Raw genomic sequence first — 20491 nt, 5'->3', positions numbered from 1 at the left:
TCAATGTGTAACAATTTCTTTAACCCTTTTACTTCTGATGTAATTGTATTGCTTGCTTCTGTGCTTAAAATTGTATAACTTGTGCTTCTAACTATTGTACTCAATAACATATTCAATCAAGTCACACGGAGGCTACTCCGAGTTACGCGACCTAAGTGTTTAATATAAAGAAGCAGAATTAAGCTTAGTTTATGTTGAACACATCAAACTAAGTTTGCCTCTAATTCTGAGTTATCTTGTGCTATCAAATTAATCGTAAGAAAATTTATAAAGCTTTAAATTTATTAATAGTTCCATTCATCCCTCCCCCCTGGAACTAAACTTTATCTCGCAATGGACCAACACGACTCGCCTCCATTCTCATGTATAGAGCCAATCCGACATCCATTTTTTACGGAATGGCTAAATGGAGTTCGAGATATTTTTATAGGGCTTCTAGGGGTCCTGAATTGACCCGTGAATGCGAGATTTTGTGATTTTTAGGTGAAAGACTGTTAGAGTATTCTGAGTTTTAAATGGCGATGAAAATTGACCGAAAGACCGAGTTTTCGAGAAAATAAATATTTGGTTGTGAATTGTGAGGGAATTTCGGCATATAAAATAGAAATTAATTTTATGTCACGAGATTTTATGACGATTTGTAACATGATGTCTCATGTATGTGGAGATTTGTGAAGTAGAATTTATGCATGATGACGAATTAAATAGAATTTATGCGTCCTGGACTGAGATGGATCGTACGTTTGGAGTTGGGAACTTTCTATTTTATTGTATTTCTCTCAATATTGATCCAGGGCATTGATCCTCATTCCTGATCGAGTCCATCCTGGTATTGATCCCCCCCGCATCCTAATGAAGCTAATGAAGACCTAGAAAATTATGATAGTTATCTAATATCCTCAAATTGAATTTTAAAGTGAAAAATACTGATTTTAATATTCTTGGAATTGTTGAGAATGAAAATAGGACTTTTATGAATAAAATTCGATTTTAATGAAACGAAAGTCAATCAAAGAATTTGCGAGAAATATTTTGGAACCTTATACCCTAGTTACTTCGTTCCAGGAGTGCTATAGTAAACGGGATAATAACCGACAAAATACCTCTTATTCTATAAAAACTTAGAAAATTATGATAATTATCTAAGTATTCTCGAAATATATTCCAATGGAAAGAATATCGAATTTGATATTCTTGGAATCCTAGAGAATGGAACACTACAACAAATCATCACTTGGATCACGAATCATGATACAAGAATTCAAAATTCATGGCATATTTCCATTTAGCCACGGGAAAAACAAATTTCAGCACAAACTTTAGATTATTTAATATATTTATTCCTAGGTAACTATTTTTTTCGTGGTAAAAATACAATTATACCCTCGTGACAAAACTTTAGGAAGTTGCTCGAAAAAATCACGTTCATTCTTCCCACCTTTCTATATGTGTTGTAACTTCAAATATAACACTCATAACATTATAACTCGGCTTTTTTTTTTTTTTTTGTAACTATCTCATCTTCTTCGTCTTATTTTCAAGTCATTTAAATTAGATCTCGAATTAAAATCTTTTTACTAAAAAAAAATCATAATTTCAAACTTTACGATCTATTAGATTTTCATACTCGTCGGATTTTTCAACCCGCGTTTGACCATTATAATAATAATTTTAAAAAGTGAAAACGCATTTTTTTCAGATAATTAAAAGGGTAATTAATTTATTAGTCCCTATATTTTGACAAAACACACTGTTTAGTCCCTGTATTTTCAAAAACACATGGTAAGGTCCCTAACCTTTTTCTCAGTGAACTGTTTAGTCCTTCCGTCTGTTTGTTAGTTTTTTTTACCATTTATGACTTCGGAAATGACTAAATTACCTTTACTATTTACCTTCAAACTTTAGAAGAGGAAATCCAATTTAGAAGAAGAAGCTATTTGTATGGAGAACAAGAAAAAGAACAGACCTAATGCTTACGAATTTGAACGATTAAGAAGAAAATCAAGAAGAAGAACACTCAAAGTTGATTTCAGATGCATTAGAGTTTAAAGGAAAGGAAAATAAAGGAAAAGAAGAACGCAAATCCAAATTGACTAATAAAATCTTTATGAGAGTCTAATGACAGGGACTAAACAGCTCACCGAAAAAAACGTTAGGGACTAAACAGTTCATCGAGAAAAATGTTAGGGACTTTATCATGTGTTTTTGAAAATACAGGGAGTAAACAGTGTGTTTTGTCAAAATATAGGGACTAATAAATTAATTACCCTAATTAAAATTATTAGAATCCCCATGTCAAATTAAAATAGATTCAAATACATAACACAAAATTCAAAACCACAATTACTCCTCCAAAATATCCTATAACCGCAGTCCCTTCTCAAGTTTTTTTTGTGCATTAGAAGACTCTTTCTTCTTGAAGAAATTTGAAGAACAAGAACAATATCAACTCTTAGTTCATCAATTTTCATCTCTAATCCTCTTCAATTCCAGTAAGAACAACTACTTCCACTTCAATTTCTTCACTAAAACCTCTCTTGAACTTGTAGAGTTAGTTCTAGAGTTTTAATTTTGCTTGGGATTTTGATGAAATTGATTGAAGGGAAAGCTTTATTGATGTAATCGGAAGGTATTTGATGCTTTTTTTGTCTATGGGTATGAACGATTTAAGCTTTGATTAGATGAAAAAAGCACGTACTCTAGTATGCCTAATAGGTGTTTGATAAAATGTCTGAATGATAAGAACAAGCAGAATTCTATTCCAATTGATTTCAAATTGATTTTTAGTTCTTCCAATGATTTTTTGGGCGTTGAATGCACATAGAAAAATTATACGAGAATCAAAGAGGGAAAAGGGGAGCCTTGGCCGAATTAGCCTAGGCCATTTGGCCAAGGCATGACCTTAAGTATAATTTGAAAACTTTTAATACCTAAAAGTTTGTCAAATTCAGGCTAATTTGTCAAGTTTTGCGAACATAAGGACTTAGTTGATACCTAAATTTCGATTCGGACTAAATTGACTGATCCTATAGTCGCTAAAGTTTGATGCCAGTTTCATCAAGGTCATTGAAGTTCATTTGTTTGAACTTTTGTTTCAATAAAGCCATAAAACAAAAAGCCATTCTAGCTATTTCAGATAGATAAAATCACCGGAATAATGACATGGCATCGACATTAGAAATGCCTGACTCATACAAATGCCTGACTCATACGTATGACACGAGAGCCATAAAAAAAAAGGGCAGCCCGGTCGCACTACGCGTCTCCGCTGAGCGAGGGTCCGGGGAGGGGTCCCACCACAAGGGTGTACTGGGGGCAAGCCTTCCCCTGCCAATTTACATGAGAGCCATATACTAGTAAAATTATATTTTTTAATTACTTAATTCATATGCTTGAAACTGTCATGTGTCAGCCAAAAAATGTACTTTTATATTTTTTTTTGCTATCACCTTGCATACAAATGGTTGCCACATGATTATCACGTTACTATTTCAATAGATTTTTCTCTCTAAATTGGTTGGAATGATTTTATTGAAATAAAAAGTTCAATTCTTTATTGAAACAAAATGAAGTTTAGTTAAACTGACCCTAAACTTAGTGACATTAGATGCAAACTTAGCTACCATTCCTACTTTGAACCTGCAATTTATATAATATTCAACACCACAATGAAGTAAAATGGGCTTGTTCCTAGTATTGGGCTTTACCCTTCACGTAGGATCAAAAGTGGAGTGTGTTCCCCAGAATTTTCTAGTGCTTTCGCTACCTAAACATTAAAGCCTTCTTCTGTCCAATTGCAGATTTTGAACAACAAATCGTTTCTATGGAGGAGATTAATACAGTCCGTACCTCTGATAAACCCTCCTATGCTTCCCCTCTCGATCCTCCTTCCCGTATTATCTGTCAAGTGTAAGTCCTTTCTACTAAATCAGTTTTATATATTCGCCAAACCCTCTGTTTATGGCTTATTTCTCAATTTCTTGTTGCAGGTGCCAGAAGCAATTTTCACAGTACACTTGTCCGCGATGCAATTCTCGATATTGTTCACTTCCCTGCTATAAGGCAATGTTGATTCTATACTAAATTTCATTCCTGCCTCTTTTTTTGTGTGTTTCTGATTGTGTTGATACTGTAGGCTCATGGTCTTCGGTGTACTGAATCCTTCATGCGAGAAAATGTAGTGGAGGAGCTCAACCAAATGCAGCCTAATGATGAAACCAGGCAGAAAATGCTGGAGATATTGAAACGATTTCATTCCGAGGAAGAAATGGAGGGTATTGACGAAGATGGTAGGTTCATGTTCTTATTACTTTTCTTTCCCAGTTAGTCTTGATGGAATTGGTTTATTGTAGGGGTGGCAATTCATGTAAGTCGGTGGGTCGTGTCCGTGTCAATTATCTGGTTAGTGTCGATTTTACTGCTAGGAAAAACGTAATTAATATAACTTGAGTGAAAGCTTTAGATGTTGCTTGGTGGATGGAGTTGTTAGTGGTGTTAGTTAATAGATGTAACCATAAGATAGAGAAGCTTTAAATTGGCTTTTGCATTTTGGAAAATTGGTCAAAATGTTTGTTAGGTCTCCTTTCATTAGATAAAGTATCTAAATTTGTATTTGGTTTGAGATTTCGCACCTTCAGAAGCTGTCTGCACTAGTCTTATTGCGTATGGGTGGAACTTAGGCTGTGTTTGTTAAGAGGGATGGTGCGGGGAAGGATGGAAAACTGGAAAATTGAGACATGTATCTAGCCCAAACAGGGCCTTAAGGTAAACCTTTATACTTGTCTTGTTGGATTTAGGATCCATGTTTCATCCTGTACTTGGAAAGGTATATTACGATGTGATCATTGTGTTTTTAGCGATCTTTATAAGATTTTCAAACTATGGAGTACAATTTGTATATGGTTTTCAACATATTGGTATTGGTATTGGTATTGGTCTACGATCACTGAAGTTTGAAGTCTATTTTACAAAGGTTGATGAACTCATTTAGTTTTAGTAAAATCACTAAACTTTATATTTGATTTCAATGAAGTCATTCCGGTCAATTTGTGTATAAAAACTTGCCAAAATGTTGATGCGGCATAGAAGTCAATTGACTATAGCCAACTGAACGCCATGTCAAACAAGAATGCGATTTTTTTAAAATGTTTGTGGCTTATGATATGCCACGTTTATCCTACGTTAGCTATAAAAGATATACATGTTTGATATGATGCTTAATTGGCATATAGTCAACTGTTTTTTGTGCAACGCCAGTATTCCAATGATTTTTTGTACACAAATTGGGCGGGGTGACTATTGAAATCAAAATGTGAAATTTGGTGATTTTACCGTTTGGGCATTTAGGAGTTCTTACTAGATTATTGTCTTGTTTATTAGCAGATAGCGTTCTGTCGGAGGAGACTGTTCAGAAGATTTTGTCAGGTATTTTTCTGTGCATTTTTAACTACTGGATTTCTCTGTTTTTCATTTTCTATTATGTTTCTTGTGCTTGCTTCTCATTCCCAATCTCTGGATCTTTAGTTAGTCTAGTGTTAAGATCTATTTTGCACGGACTCCAATTATTTCTAAAACATAACCTTCCAACGGAAATTGAAAAGGTTATGGGCACACACAAACAACAACAACAACAACAACAACAAAGCCTTAGTCCCGAAATGATTCGGGGTCGGCTAACATGAACCATCATATAAAACCGTGAAAATCAAGTCGTGTCAGCGACACAGATTCGCTCCCTCCACTCCGTCCTATCCACTACCATATTTTCCTCAATTCCCAATAAACTCATATCACTCTCGATCACCCTCCTCCAAGTTTGCTTAGGTCTTCCCCTACCCCTCACCACTACATCCCTTTGCCACTCTTCGGTTCTCCTAACCGGCGCATCAAGCGCTCTACGTCTCACATGGCCAAACCACCTTAGTCGGTTTTCTCTCATTTTATTCTCAATAGATGTGACCCCTACTTTTGTCCTAATTATTTCATTACGCACCCGGTCCTTTCTCGTGTGACCACACATCCATCTCAACATACGCATCTCCGCCACCGACATCTTATGGATGTGGCAGTGTTTCACTGCCCAACACTCCGTACCATATAACAATGCTGGTCTAATTGCCGTCCGGTAGAATTTTCCCTTCAATCTATGGGCACACACAAAATTTAGAAATAAAGATGAGTGCCCGTGCAACATAGGTTAAGATTAACCAGCTAGACTCAGTGTTGTTGTGCATAACTGATAGAATGCTGTTTTTCTCGTTGCAGGAGATTCAATCAGTTTCGATGATTTATCCGTAAAAGAGAAGAAACAGTTCCAAAGAGCAGTAGCTTCTGGAGAACTTAGCAAGTTGATTGAGCCCTGGGATCCATGGTGGTTGAAGCCTTCCGCAAGAACAATCTCCCTCAGCAACGAAGGAACTCGACTTGTGCAACCACTCGAGCACCACACATCATCATCACCTCAAGATAAAGGTGCTCCAGACAAGTACAATGAAGTTCCTCCGGGGCCCGAGATCCCATTAACCCCAGTTTCAAAGCTCATCTCCACAGAACCATCGCCGCTCTTAGCTGTTCACTTGGTCGACATTCTATACAGCTACTGCTTCACACTTCGCCTCTACAATGGAGACTGGCAATCCGATACCATCGGATCAGCAACAGTGTTGTTAAGCATCTCCTCAGTCTTAGGTCAAGGCGGACAGCCCGAAACTGTGATGGAGGCTCTCTCTTACTGCTTAGAACAAACTTGCTCTCCAGACTACAGGCACATGGGAAGCCTGCAGTTTCGATTAGGTCTAATTGATGACGTGATAAGCCTACTTTCACTTGGGAATTCTGCCCTCGTCTGTGCGCTCTGTGATATGCAGAGACTGATTGAGGCTGGCGAAAGGGAATTGAAAGCCGAGAAAGCGGGAAAATCGGAAATCAGAAGGAAGTTGAAGCTTGGAGGGAGGAAGGTTTATTTCATGATGTGTTGGGTTTATGAGCAGGCAGGGGAAGTTTGGTCTTCTTTGTCTACCATTGTTGAGGCAGAGAAAAATAAGTTTATGGAGTATAGAAGTGATAATGATTTAGTTAGAACTAAGAACAAAGATGAGGCAAAATGCAATGTAAGGATCCAGGAGATATAGGTAGCAAGTTACTTCTTGTTGTTGGGGTACATTATATACGACCTTTGTCTTATTTTCCACTTTGGTGTATTACCTTCAATTTTGCATATAAAAGTATACAACCTTTTGGTGACTTCCCACTAAAGTATACAGTCGGTAATTGTGACCGGTCAACGTACCACATCAACAAATTGACCTCCTTAAAAGTCAAAAGTTGACTGGTCAATGCACCACATCAGTAATTTTATAGAGGTCAAATTGTTGACATGACACGTTGACCGGTCATAATTAGCGGCTATACACTTTAGTGGAAGGTCACCAAAAAGTCGTACAAAATGATAAAAGTTGTACACCACGTATGTAATTTACCTCTTGTTGTTGTATGATTAATTGATATATTTGCTTCTCGTGGTATCCAAAATTTAGAATATATCTAGTCTTGGCTCCTATGTTATCTAAAATTTTATCATTTGTCCCATGTTGTATCAGTCGGTAATATTTGCCCCTTGTGATATTGACATTTAATCCATTTTGGATGAAAATTTATTCGATTTGTCAATTTTCTTACATACACAATTTTTTACGTGGAATATATATACATATTGTAATTGTCTTATTTTTTTTTCTATAGACTCTATAAAATATTAATTATTCATTTATCCGCATATTAAGTTTATATCAAAAAATAAAATTAGACAATTGGTACATATATATGCCACGTGTTAAAAGTTGTGTCATGCAAAAAGTTTAACAAATCGGAAAAAAATTTCATTCAAAATGGGTCAAATGTCACCTGTAGAAATGCTTCGAGACAAATGTTATGACAAGGAGCAATTGATAAAATCTTGGATACTATATGGGTTAAATAGAGATTTAACCTTGAGATATTTTTTCCTAAATTTATTGTGAATCTTGTGGTTACTAATTGTTTTTTTTTAATTAATTAGAAGCAAGCTTTTAATCCTTCATATATTTTTATATATACATATATTTTTTCCTAAATTTATTGTGAATCTTGTGGGTAACAATTCATTTTTCTTTCGAATTAATTAAAGCAGTTTTTTCTAATTCTATTTGAACACTTCCGTTTTATTGTTCGGAGTAAAGGAGCTACACACATTAAGTATTCGTTTTGTTCTCCTTTTTGTAGTATTCGTTTTGTTCTCCTTTTTTATAGTTAATTTTTGTTATAACCTCGACCAGGATTAGGAAACAAATGTTTATAGCTATTTAGAAATAAAACGAACTAATAATAATAAACAGAACTTTCTCCATTTTTGAAAGGATATTCTGTAGTAATTTTTTTCCATTTAGTAATACAGTAGAACTTGTTGTGTGGGAATATACTGTGGGAAAAAGTTTATGCGTGTTTGGTAAATACGTGATAAAAGTTCTAAAAGTCAAAAAATTAAAAAAAAAATATTTATATTATGTTATATTGAAAATTAGGGTTATTTTTATTAAAATTATATTAATTAATATCAGTTTTGTTGATAAGTTGTGAATGCTACTTTCCTAAAACAACAACCTTTCCAGCTTTTAAAAAAAACAATTTTTCATTTATTAAACGCTGCTTTTAGCTGGAAAAACGGCTTTTAGGCTGTAGGAAAGCAATGCGAAATTGGCTCTTAAATTGATACCTGGTGTATTAACGAACTCTCTAGGAAGATATTTTTTTCTAATCATGACTTGGGTTGGTTGAAAAATTAACAATTTTCCATAAGATAATATATTTTCAAAAAAAAAACCCTATATAAATATAAGGTCCCATTAATATCATAAATTAATAATTATATAAACTTACACAAACAGTATTATTTATATATCATCTACATTTGGTGTTTTTAATAAAATACAACTGATAACACTTAATTATTAAGAAACAAGATACATCATTTATTGTCTTCAAAAAAAAATAAACATCATTTTTTTTTGAACCAAACTGAAACTTTATTACTCAGAATGATTAATATCCAATTCAATTACATCAAACAGCCAAACAGGCAAAGAATCAGAAAGAATATCGATAGCATTGGAAAGAGCTCGCCTAACAATAAGATGGGCGGCTGTATTCGCTAAACGAGGGGTAAATACGACTGAAAAGTCAGTATTTTCTAACAAGATTTGACGACAGTCATGAATAACTGTCCCAAACTCAGACAGATCCACTTGGGATGAATTCACAGCATCAGCAACCACCTTGGCATCGGTTTCAAACTCGACAAACTTAAAATTGGATTTCTGCAAACAGATTAAACCATCTCGCAATGCAAGCGCCTCCACCAATCTAGGCTCTAATATTTGCGGGACAGCTTTACTGTACCAAAAGATCAGATTACCCCCTTCATTCCTAACAATAATACCATAACCATACGCCTGCCCTTCATTTATTAGTTTTTATGAATATTATATACAACGAATCTATGTTTTAGATTAATTCAATGATTTTTTTAAGATACAATGTTTTTATGTAATTAAAATTTAATGTCAAGAAATTATAAAAATCTCTTTAAAATTTTTTTTGAAGCATCTTTAAATTATTAAATATTAATTTATCGGTTAATTAATTAATTAATTAATTATAGAAGTAATAATATGAAGATATTACTTTTTCGAAGATTAATTTTCGTAAGTAAAAAAGGAATACTAGTACATTTATTAGGATTTTTTTTAAAAAAAATTGCGCGCAATGCACTTACATTAAACAAACAAAGGAAAATTACATTAAAGATAAAGGAAAAACCACAACCCACTTCATCCCAGTGTGATTCGAACCCCTGACCTCTACAGTTATAGGATTAATTAAATAAAATACAATATAATTCAAAAATGTTAATTGTTCTTTTTTAAAGGATGTGCCAAAATATAAGTTAGATTGTAAATGGAGTGAGGAGATAAATGAGTAATAGTGAAGCCCATCAATTATTTATTTTGGCATGTCAAAATAAATTACCGTGTCATAATTTGTGTATATTTATATAATTTTACCTGATATTATTCAATATAAATAATATAAAAATAATAATTGTCCATGAATTGAATTATGTTATCGTGTCAGAAATTTACAGCCCTATTTTTAAAAGTAATAGAAGCCTTTTATAGGATTTGAGCTGATATATTTAGGCCCTGTTTGGTAAAGAGCGTTTTGGGATAAAAAGAGCAGTTTTGACCAACTTTAGCGGTTTAACCACTGAAACCGCTGATTGGAGTGTTTGGTGGAGAGAGATTTGGGAGAGAGTTTTGGGATGAAAACGCTAATTTAGAAATGAGCTTTTTCAATTAGCGTTTTGCAATATTAAAATTAATGGACTTCTTTAACCCTAATTATTTTATGTATATTTTTATGTATTAAAAAAAGAAATGCCCTTATTCGTCTTTTTGCACAAACCGCTATCATCAATCAGCTAATTTTTACCAAACAGGTCTACACAAACAGCTAGTCAAATCAGCTAATAGCTAACATCTAATGTAATCAGCTAACGTCTAACAGCTAATTTCCAAACACGGAAATAGAAATTATGTGATTTCTAGCTTTTGATTAGTGGGCCTTTGGGCTTTGAGTCTTGGTGTTATGGTTATAATTCAATTTTGTCTAATATTTCAATAAAGTAAATATTGATTTAGTTCTAATATAGGCAAATAATGTAAATTTAATTCTAACATTTTCAAACAAGATTGATTTTAGTCCTGCACTATCAAATTTTTGAAAATACTGGTTTAAATGTGATAACTTGTTATCTAAATTTTTTTACGTGTCCAAACCGCTTGGATCATCCGACGACATAATAAATCTGTAAAACAGAACGGACGTCAGATGGAGCCAGAATCCAGTGAACCCGCTCTGATTTCTAAGTCAGTCATTGATTGGATCGGATTGAATGATACGAACTAGTTGAGATATATTAGTTAACGTATCGAACCTTATACCTATACATGTTTATTTATAGTGTTCAGTTAGGTTGAGGATATCACTTCTTTAGGAATCCTTACGAGTTTAGGATTTCTAGTCTCTTAAGGAGACCAAATCCTACGAGGAATCCCTTATCTCGTAGGATTTCGAAAATTTCTCTTGTGATTGGGGTTAAAGCCTTGTTTGCTGATCATGTGCCTTGTTAGACGTCACTCGCCCGCTCGTTATTGAACTTGGGCCATTGTCGTTTTAGGCTTTGGTTATTAGTTTCCGCACGTGGCTTTTTACCTCAAATAAGGGTGAGAATGACGTTATGTAATGTCATTTTGTATGATATCAAACTATTATTTAATTGTTATATCGGACATTCCAAATAAGTTTGTCGATAAATTGAAACAGTTCCGTGCATTTTTTTATAACTATATTAATAATACAGTAAATATTTTAGACAGTTTGACAAAAAAAATTGTGATTAGCTTATAGGTATCAGATTTAGTTTTTAGTATTTTAACATAATTTTTATATATTTACAAAAACATAATTTTTGTAATTTTGTTAGTAATACACTAACTATCTTAGACATAATTGATATTTGAAAGATCTGATAGTTAAATACCAATCAACCCATTTTTTCTAATTTTTTATAACAAAGACTAAAATTGATCTTACTTAGAAATGTTGGAATTAAATTTGCACAATTTCATATGGTAGAGGTAAATTTTTCTTTATCTCATTTTAATTTTTGTTAATAAAAAGTAATTAATGTTTCATTTAAATCATTTTGGGAGTGTTGGAAAACTGTATTGGATGATTAATATAAACATAATGTCATGTTAGCACAATAAGTTTTCAATCATACTATTATTGGTACAATAAGTTTTTATATTGTCAAAAGGCTATCTAAGTTAGTATTTGGCATTAAAGTTGCTTTTTTTTTATATATATTAAAGTAGCTTTTCTAAAACAAAACTAAGATTTCAATCATACTATTATTTTGGTAAAATAAGTTTTGAAATTATGGGGATATATGGATGTCTACACATACTAAGTGTGTGGTACAAGAAAAGTCTCTAAATCAAACCACGCCAAAATGAGTAACCGTCAAGACACGGGTGTCAAATAATAATACTGAATAAGGTTTCCTGATACACACGCTAAAAATTTAGAAAATACAATTTAGACACATTACAAACTGCTTTAATTACATTAAAATTCCGATGCTGAAAGGTCAACATCTATCCACAAGAGCAGACGCACATCATAAATCAACTACTGGAATTGTTCCCGACACCTTATAAATACGTCAAGACATCATGCACATCTATTGCAATTCATACTCAATTGCTTAATGCTTGCCTTTCTAAACTCTGTTAATTTAAGTACAGGAGTGTGATCGTTGATAATGAGCCCTCCTTAATCTTTTTGTTTTATTTTGTTTTAACTTAAACTTAGATAGAATTCTAGCTATTGTCAGAACACTACCCTCCAGATTCGGTCGTGTTTAAAGCTAACTAAACAAATGGTCAATTTGGCTACTTGCTGTTTGTTGTTCCTGTTTGCTAATTGTTATTCATGTTTGCTGGTTGCCTTTGGAAAATGTTGCTTTTCAAAAAAACAGAGATTCCTGCTTTTATAAAAAGCTACTTTTCAGCTGAAAAAAAAGGCAAACAGGAGGTGTCTCACCAAACACCTAGAATTCTGCATTTTAAAGTGAAAAATCAAACAGAATGTGAAAAGCATGTAAACAAACACCCAAATAATTCAAACATTGTCAGAACACTACTTTCTAGATTCGGTTCGTATCAAGTTTAGTTAGGAGAAGAGTTAACTAAACGATATCTAAACAACCTCAAACCGATGATAGTTGGGACCTAATTATCAAAATAATCAAAGTTTTTGGACCATATTTAACACATTATGCAAAGTTTGGTAACTAACCCGTGCATTTAACCCATATCATTAGTAGCACAATGAGGATGGCACCATCGTAAATTGCAGACAAAACGATGCCCTTTTATGGTAACCCATCCCAAAACTATATCAACATCGGAGATACTCCTCTCCGACTCCGTCATCAACCATAAACCCCCAAAATCTTCCCATATCGAAGAACATTCCAGTTCATATCCTCATCCAATAAAACTACACAGAAGAAGAAGAATAAAGAGAACTAATTACTGTGTTTCTCTTCAGTTTTTCAATCCGTAGAAACCCTAAGATTTGAAGATATAATGGTTGATATAGCCGATAAATTGGCGTATTTTCAAGCGATCACTGGCCTCGAGGATCCCGATTTGTGCACCGAGATTCTCCAGGCTCATGGCTGGGACCTCGAACTCGCGATCTCTTCTTTTACCTCCACTAACAACCACGGCAATGATGAATTTGCATCAGCTACAACTACAGTGGCTGCCACCGACACCGGGACTTCTGCTGCGGGATCTTTGAATTCAGTCCCTCGTGATTCCTTTGAGCGCTCTGATTCTGGTGCCGGCGCTGTGGTTGCTGCTGCCCCCGGTTTAGCCTGGAAACTGATTACCTTGCCGTTTTCTGTGATTTCAGGCAGTTTAGGTCTGATTTCTGGTGCTGTTGGGCTTGGTTTATGGGCTGCTGGTGGTATTTTGTCTTATTCGCTTGGAATGGTTGGTTTGGGGCCGAGTGGGGGTCGGAATGGGGAGTCTTCGGCTAGATTAGTTTCAATTTCGGCTGCAGCGAGGGAGGCGATGGAGTTTGTGGCCGAGTTTGAGAGGGAGTATGGTTCTAGACGGCCTAATTTTGTGAGCGAAGGGTTCATGGATGCGTTGCAGCGATCAAGGAACGAGTACAAGCTGTTGTTTGTGTACTTGCATTCACCGGATCATCCTGATACACCTTCGTTTTGCGAGAGGTCTCTGTGTTCTGAGATTTTAGCTGCTTTTGTGAATGAGAATTTCGTGTCATGGGGAGGGAGTATTAGAGCTAGTGAAGGATTTAAGATGAGTAATAGCTTGAAGGCTTCCAGATATCCTTTTTGTGCTGTTGTTATGCCTGCCACAAATCAAAGGATCGCGTTAATTCAACAGGTACGCTTCGTTGATTATAAAGTTCAATTTTTCTGGTGATTTTCCTACATGCTCATTTTATTTGATGAAAGCTATGGAATTTAATTCAGAACAGAAATAATGTTCATGAGATTTTGCAAATCTAATGGACTCATGTCTTATCATGATGTTCTTCTATTAATTTCTTTGCGACTTGAAGTATTATAATGTGAGATTTTGTTTGTGTCCTCAAAATTCCTGCAAGACTGTTGAGTAGACACTGCTAGAAAGTTTGTGAAAGTTTATGTAAAGAGATGTTAAATGTGAAAACCACTGAATTCATTAAAATTTATGAGGAGAGTAGCATTTTGACTTCGATATTAGGTTCATTCAGTTTGACGTGGACATAATTTCCCAGGCATTGATAATATTGGGATGAGCATAAGATTGTTGTTGATGGTAGCACAATTCATGCTTGAAGTTTGATTTCCTACGATAATGCATGGTTTGTTGAATGAATGGAAATAAATTGTTGCCTGGATCCTACATAAGGCTTATGTGTAGGAGACATTGGAGCTTTATAGACGAGCAAGTATTTCCATTTTGTATTGCTATGTGCTTAGTTTCTTTCAGCAAGGTGATTTGAGGTTTAAGGATATTGTGTAGATAGAAATATGCTTGTTACTCTTTTCACCAAAAAAATAAATAAAATAAAAGACTTGGTTTTCTTACTCTTTTGACCGAAAAATAAGGAAAAGAAGACTTAGTCCGTTGAACCTCTATGATAGATTTTGTCATGTTCAGATAGAAACTCAAACACAGAAATGACAATAGAATAGAGAAATATTGATATATTGATAGATCTCACTATTAACAACTTGCAAGTTGCAATACTGCAATTGATTGAAATAAAAAAGGAAACCAAAGATTAATAAAAGATAAATGATTGAGCTAACACTTAATCCCTACAAGAGAAATACTCCTCCCTCTCTACTAATTAGAGCCTCTGCATTCAGCAGCAAAAAGGTAACTCAAAATATTCCCTCCTTTCCCCTCTCTATGACATTAGCTTATATACTAATTTCCCAAACACTACGGTTCCATCCAGCTCAGCCCTCATTCCCAAGATAACTAACTAGCCTGCACATCAGGTGAGACACTGGGCTGATCCTTCCCTTTTGTTGTCTTCTTAGTATAAACTTTCCACTCTATTGGCCCTTCAACATTCTGATTCTTATTCAAGATTTTAGCAGCCATTATCTATCATGCAGCCTGTGTAATGAAATCTTGTAATTATTAAAGGTTTATTTATTTATCTTTTGGCATGTTCCATGGACTAATGAGGGTTGATTGAGATGAGAATCCATAGACAATTGGTGGATCTTTACGTTAAACACATTGTGAAAGTAAATGCACCAGTCTCTTTTTAGTTGCATGGACGGAATTGCTTTGAAGTCTTCTACCTTTTTGTCGAAATAACTTGATTACTTGTATATGTATGCAATTTCCTTTGAGTTTTCATGGTAAAATAAGCAACTAAGTTATTAGAAGGTCCAACATACATTCATTATCTGACCATTATTGATCTCTCTTTGTTTTTCCTTTTCCTTCATGTATTATCAGTGAGTATATTGTGTTTGAGGAAATGATGCATAGGTTAATAAAATATTTTTAAGGTCACAATCATTAGCTATATTTTGTTAATTGGCTAGGTCACTGTAGATGGAAATTATGGAAACCTTTATGGTGTATTATGTTTTTTTTTTCTGAATATATATGATTTATTATGTGTTTGTTAAATTTGCTTTCTGTGATGTTATTAGCATAGAGAAAAGAATGTAAATTAGTCATAGTTTATAGCAGTGTTGTTTTATTAGTATCAAATAGTAATTTGGAAATTCTCCAGTTGCCATTAAGGCATTGAATTTAAAGGCATTTTTTACTTGTGATGACGATGTTAACTGAAACATAAGTGAAATTGGGTGGTAATGGTGATGGTGTTCTGCTTTTAATGGGGGATTTGGAATTGCTTAGTGGAGTACCTTTTATGCGAGACACAAGTATTCCTTCCACCATTAACTGCATCTGTCGTGAATTCATATGGGCTTTTACATTAGCTATCTAATTGCTTGCAAGTTGCTTGATGGTTATCTTATCATTCTCTACCGTTTTCCGACTGTTTGTTTAAAAATTCAATTTTAAGCTTTTCTGTTTTATTTTACCATGAGCGACTTTCTTCTCATCATTAGTTATTTTCATAAAGAGCGCTTTGGCTTCAGCCAGATGTTTTAATATGTTCACTCAGTCTTCTGGGTAATTGCAAATGGGGTTAATGGAAAATTATGTTCAACACTATAATAAGGCTGTTGGGTTTTGTTTTACTGGTTCTTGTATCTTTGCGAACCTATATACTGATTCAAGAGAGCTTCCTTCATTGTGAAGATGACAAAGTTTGTTCCAAAACTCTTGCTATGCAGGTTGAGGGGCCAAAATCTCCTGAAGATATGCTCATGATACTACAGAGAGTACTTGAGGAAAGTGCGACTGTTCTTGTTTCAGCAAGGCTTGAGGCGGAAGAAAGAAGAAACAATATGCGTTTGAGGGAGGAACAAGATGCTGCTTACAGAGCTGCACTTGAAGCAGATCAGGTATATTACTCTTTAATCTGCATGCTTGTTTTCTTTGTGTCTATTTTTTCTTGCCAGCTTGTGCTTGTTTTGTTACTCTACGACACACAAAGTTTTCTGCAATTTCTTCCCTTGACTAAAGCTTGCAACAGTAGAAGGTCAATGAACTTCATTTTCTTTCAACAAAATCACTGAATTTCAGATTTGATTTCAAAAAAGTACTTATGGCCGATTTTTGAATAAAAACTCGCTGGAATGTTGATGTGGCACAAAAGTTAGTTGATGATATGCCAACTAAGTATCACAGCGTACAATGATGAGATTTTTTAAAAGAAAAGAAAATTTGTGCCTTAGGATGTGCCACGTCTGCTATAAAACGTTAAACATATCCGACATGATGCTCAGATGGCATTATCAACTGTCTTTTGTGTCATGCCAATATTCTAGCGAGTTGTTGTATACTAATTGGCCCGAACGACTTTATTGCAATCAAATGTGAAGTCCATTTGAAAGAAAATGGAGATCAGTGAGCTTTGTGAAATAGACTCTAAACTTCTAAACTTCAATGGTGCATTTTACCCACTTAAGCTTATGAAGGCATTCCGGTCCACTTTAATTTCCTTTTTTACATTTTCCTTTGGTCTCTTCTGCACCCTTGTGTATCAGGCCAGGGAAAGGCAAAGGATAGAAGAACAAGAACGTCTGGCGAGGGAAGCTGCTGAAGCAGAAAGGAGACGCAAGGAGGAAGAAGAGGCTCGTGAGAGAGCAGCCCGTGAGGCTGAAGAAAAAGAGGCTGCTTTGGCTAAACTGCGGGAGGAGAAAGCGTTGTCACTCGGTACTGAACCTGAAAAAGGACCTGGTGTTACTCAGGTAGATACCTAACAATTAGCTAACTTGTTAATCTGCGAAGCCTAGATTTTAGACTAGGCACCATGCTTTCATAAGGCAGTTTACTTGGTGTGAGATGGAATTAACTGAAACTAATCTATAATTCCGTTCCATAACCAGGTTCTAGTTCGCTTCCCAACTGGAGAACGCAAGGATAGAAGGTTCCACAGTACTGCCACAATCAAGTCTCTATACGACTACGTCGATTCTTTGGGTTTGGTCGAGATCGACACATACAGCCTTGTTTCAAACTTCCCCCGGGTTGTCTACGGTATGGAAAAACTCTCTTTGTCCTTAAAAGAAGCAGGATTGCATCCTCAAGCAAGCCTTTTTGTGGAGCTGAACTAGGTAAGTTTAATGCCAATTTAGTAAAGGTAGTCGATAAATGGGATATATTTAAGTAGGGTAATCTGTTATGTCTCGCTTTCCTATTTCATCTTCGATTTAGCGATAATAGTTAGACAAAGTAAGAATTGGGGTTGCAATAAAGATTCAAATTTTGCACATAAATATCGATTCTACAAATTCTACAATTAGCATACACTTGACTTTGATTGTAAGGATGGAGTGAAAAAACCATTAGTGATTCATTTGTTGCTGAAAGTAGAACAATCTGTTCAGTGAAGATACATTTGAATTTTGAGTGGTTTCTTAGTCCCTTCAATGTTTAAGATAGCTTTTCATTTGTCCTGAAAATCTGGTCAAATGCTCTAAATTCGTCCAGCGTTTGCGTGCTAGTGGTCACTAAATTCAATTTTTGTGTCAATACTTTGTTTTTGACAAAATAAGGTTTCATAATCATAGAAGGTACCCTAAAGTTTAATTTTACTTTCGATTGAAGTTACTATGACTAGATTTGTCGAAAAAGCAAACTACAAAGATTACAAGGCGAGTCAACTCAACTCAAAGTCTTACGTGTCAGCTCATCGACACATAAGATTCTTCATCAATGTTTCTGCCACTTGTTAGCGTGGAGAATGGGAAGAAAAAAAAAACTCACATTCAGTGGAGTTTAAGCACAGGGTCTTCTATGTCACTTGGAGGACCTCCAATTCACATTTGAACACGTGTATTGTGACCTTACATAATAATTAAAATAGTGGGTCCTTCTATAATATATGTGAGTCCATGTTACACGTGTCAAACTATGTATGGAAGGTCTTTCATTTAACATGGAGAACCGGGTGCTTCTAATAATTTGCACATTCAGTGATAGTAACTAAAGTATTTTATTTGTGTGCGAGGAACACATCTATCTATTCTTTTTGGATTAAACCCATATTTGGTCTATCTATTCTTTTGGATTAAACCCATATTTGGTCGTTGTTGTGTTATTTAAAATTTTGTCATTTGGTCAATGTGGTATTATTTGATAACATTTACCTCCAAAAGTGACATTTAACCAATTTTAGATAGAAAACTAACCGATTTGTTAAATATTTTATCACATGGTACAATTTTTGACTAGTGGTATATATACGCAGCAATTGATTTAAATTTTTTTTCATTTAGATTTAATATGTAGATAAATAAGGAATTAAATTTTTTTCTTATTTATCCACATTAAATCTATATAGAAAAAATATAAAAAAAAATTGTTATATTTACACGTTAAAAATTATGTCATATGTTAGAAATTTTAATAAATCGGTTAATTTTCCATCTAAAATGAGCTAAATGTCACCTATAGGAATACTCTGGAGCAAATGTTATTAAATAATATACAGGGTCAAATGACAAAATTTTGGATACTAAAAGGACTGAGATAGAGGTGACAATCTTACACGTGGAGAGATGGCTAGTTGGATTTTGGGTTAAAACTGAAGTGAAACAAGCATACCCATATTTTGAAAGGGAACATAAAACCAGAACGGAAATCTACTTTTCATAGTAGGAAGTGCTATTGAAGAATTTTTTTTTGTTTTGGTTTTTAAGCTAAAATTTAGGAAAGAGTTTTAAAAACTTAAATTTCTTCAAATCACATCATCCTCTCTATCATCAAGGAGTCTTTCTTCACTCTTAGTAGGCAATTAGCTGCTAATTATCTCAAAATGGTAATAAAATCATGCAACTTTGAATTTTGTCTCAATTAAGTCACTCTGACGATTTTAGTGATTAAAAAGCATTGGAATAATGACATAAGTGACACGTCAGCATGAGTCAACTCATACCTCTAATCGGAAGATACATGACATCCACGTATGTGTCACCTAGCTATTACGTGTTGGTTATTTTTATGAAAAAAATTAGTTTTTTTCCATTAAAATTACCGACACGTGGCTGTCACGTTTCGTTCGGTCAAAGATTTGAGTTGACTCATATTGACGTGTCACTCATATTATTATTTTGATACCTTTTAATTGCGGAAATCGGCAGAGTAACCTAATTGAGACAAAACTCAAAATTGAGTGATTTTATTGAGACAAATTGAAGTTGAGTGACCATTTTGAGAGAACCATGTAAGTTCAGTAACCAATGGTGCATTTAATCCGGATTAGAGGGTAGTAAATAGGGGTAAAAATGTCATTCAAAAGATATGGAGCAATAAGCTAATTGAAAAATCTTCTAAAATGAGCTTTTTCAAAATTAGTTTTTTTGACCTAATAAGCTCTTTCAAACCTATCACCACCAAATATCACTATTAGAGATTTGACTACTCAAAACTCTAAAATTGTTCAAACTTCTAATTTTACTTCAAAAAAAATTTTTTTTTTTTAGCAAACAGGGCCTTTGACTTTAATTATACTAATGGAGTGAACCGTTCATGATTCATTGAAAGTGGAAGAATCTGTTTGTAAAAAAAGAAAATAAAAAAAGTGGAAGAATCTGTTGGGTGAAGATAAATTTGAATTTTGAGTTGGCTTATTTCCTTGGTCCCTTTGATGTTGAAGATAGCTTTTCTTTTGTGCCGAAAAATATGGCCACAGGATATGAATT

General features: G+C 34.3%; 2 protein-coding genes across 3 annotated transcripts; both read left to right on the top strand.

The window, feature by feature from the left end:
• Positions 1 to 2331: 2331 nt before the first annotated feature.
• On the top strand, positions 2332 to 7202 carry LOC136210956 (uncharacterized). 2 transcript variants are annotated; one of them, XM_066002432.1, is made up of 6 exons: positions 2332 to 2492; positions 3801 to 3909; positions 3990 to 4062; positions 4136 to 4289; positions 5383 to 5424; positions 6265 to 7202. In XM_066002432.1, exons 2-6 carry the CDS (start codon positions 3824 to 3826, stop codon positions 7128 to 7130), a joined length of 1221 nt encoding a protein of 406 aa, XP_065858504.1. In that variant the 5' UTR covers positions 2332 to 2492; positions 3801 to 3823; the 3' UTR covers positions 7131 to 7202. The 2 variants fall into 2 exon arrangements, with proteins under 2 accessions (XP_065858504.1, XP_065858503.1); XM_066002431.1 differs by having other exon boundaries at positions 5380 to 5424.
• A 5856-nt stretch (positions 7203 to 13058) lies between these two features.
• LOC136210954 (plant UBX domain-containing protein 10) lies at positions 13059 to 18203 on the top strand. Its single transcript, XM_066002430.1, has 4 exons — positions 13059 to 14081; positions 16517 to 16687; positions 17333 to 17536; positions 17675 to 18203. The coding sequence occupies exons 1-4, from the start codon at positions 13251 to 13253 to the stop codon at positions 17900 to 17902; spliced, it is 1434 nt and encodes a 477-aa protein (XP_065858502.1). The 5' UTR covers positions 13059 to 13250; the 3' UTR covers positions 17903 to 18203.
• The last annotated feature ends 2288 nt before the right edge of the window (positions 18204 to 20491 follow it).

Source organism: Euphorbia lathyris, chromosome 1 (genome assembly GCF_963576675.1).
Source record: "Euphorbia lathyris chromosome 1, ddEupLath1.1, whole genome shotgun sequence".
NCBI classification, from domain to species: Eukaryota; Viridiplantae; Streptophyta; class Magnoliopsida; order Malpighiales; family Euphorbiaceae; genus Euphorbia; species Euphorbia lathyris.
This window is presented reverse-complemented; position numbering and strand designations above follow the sequence as displayed.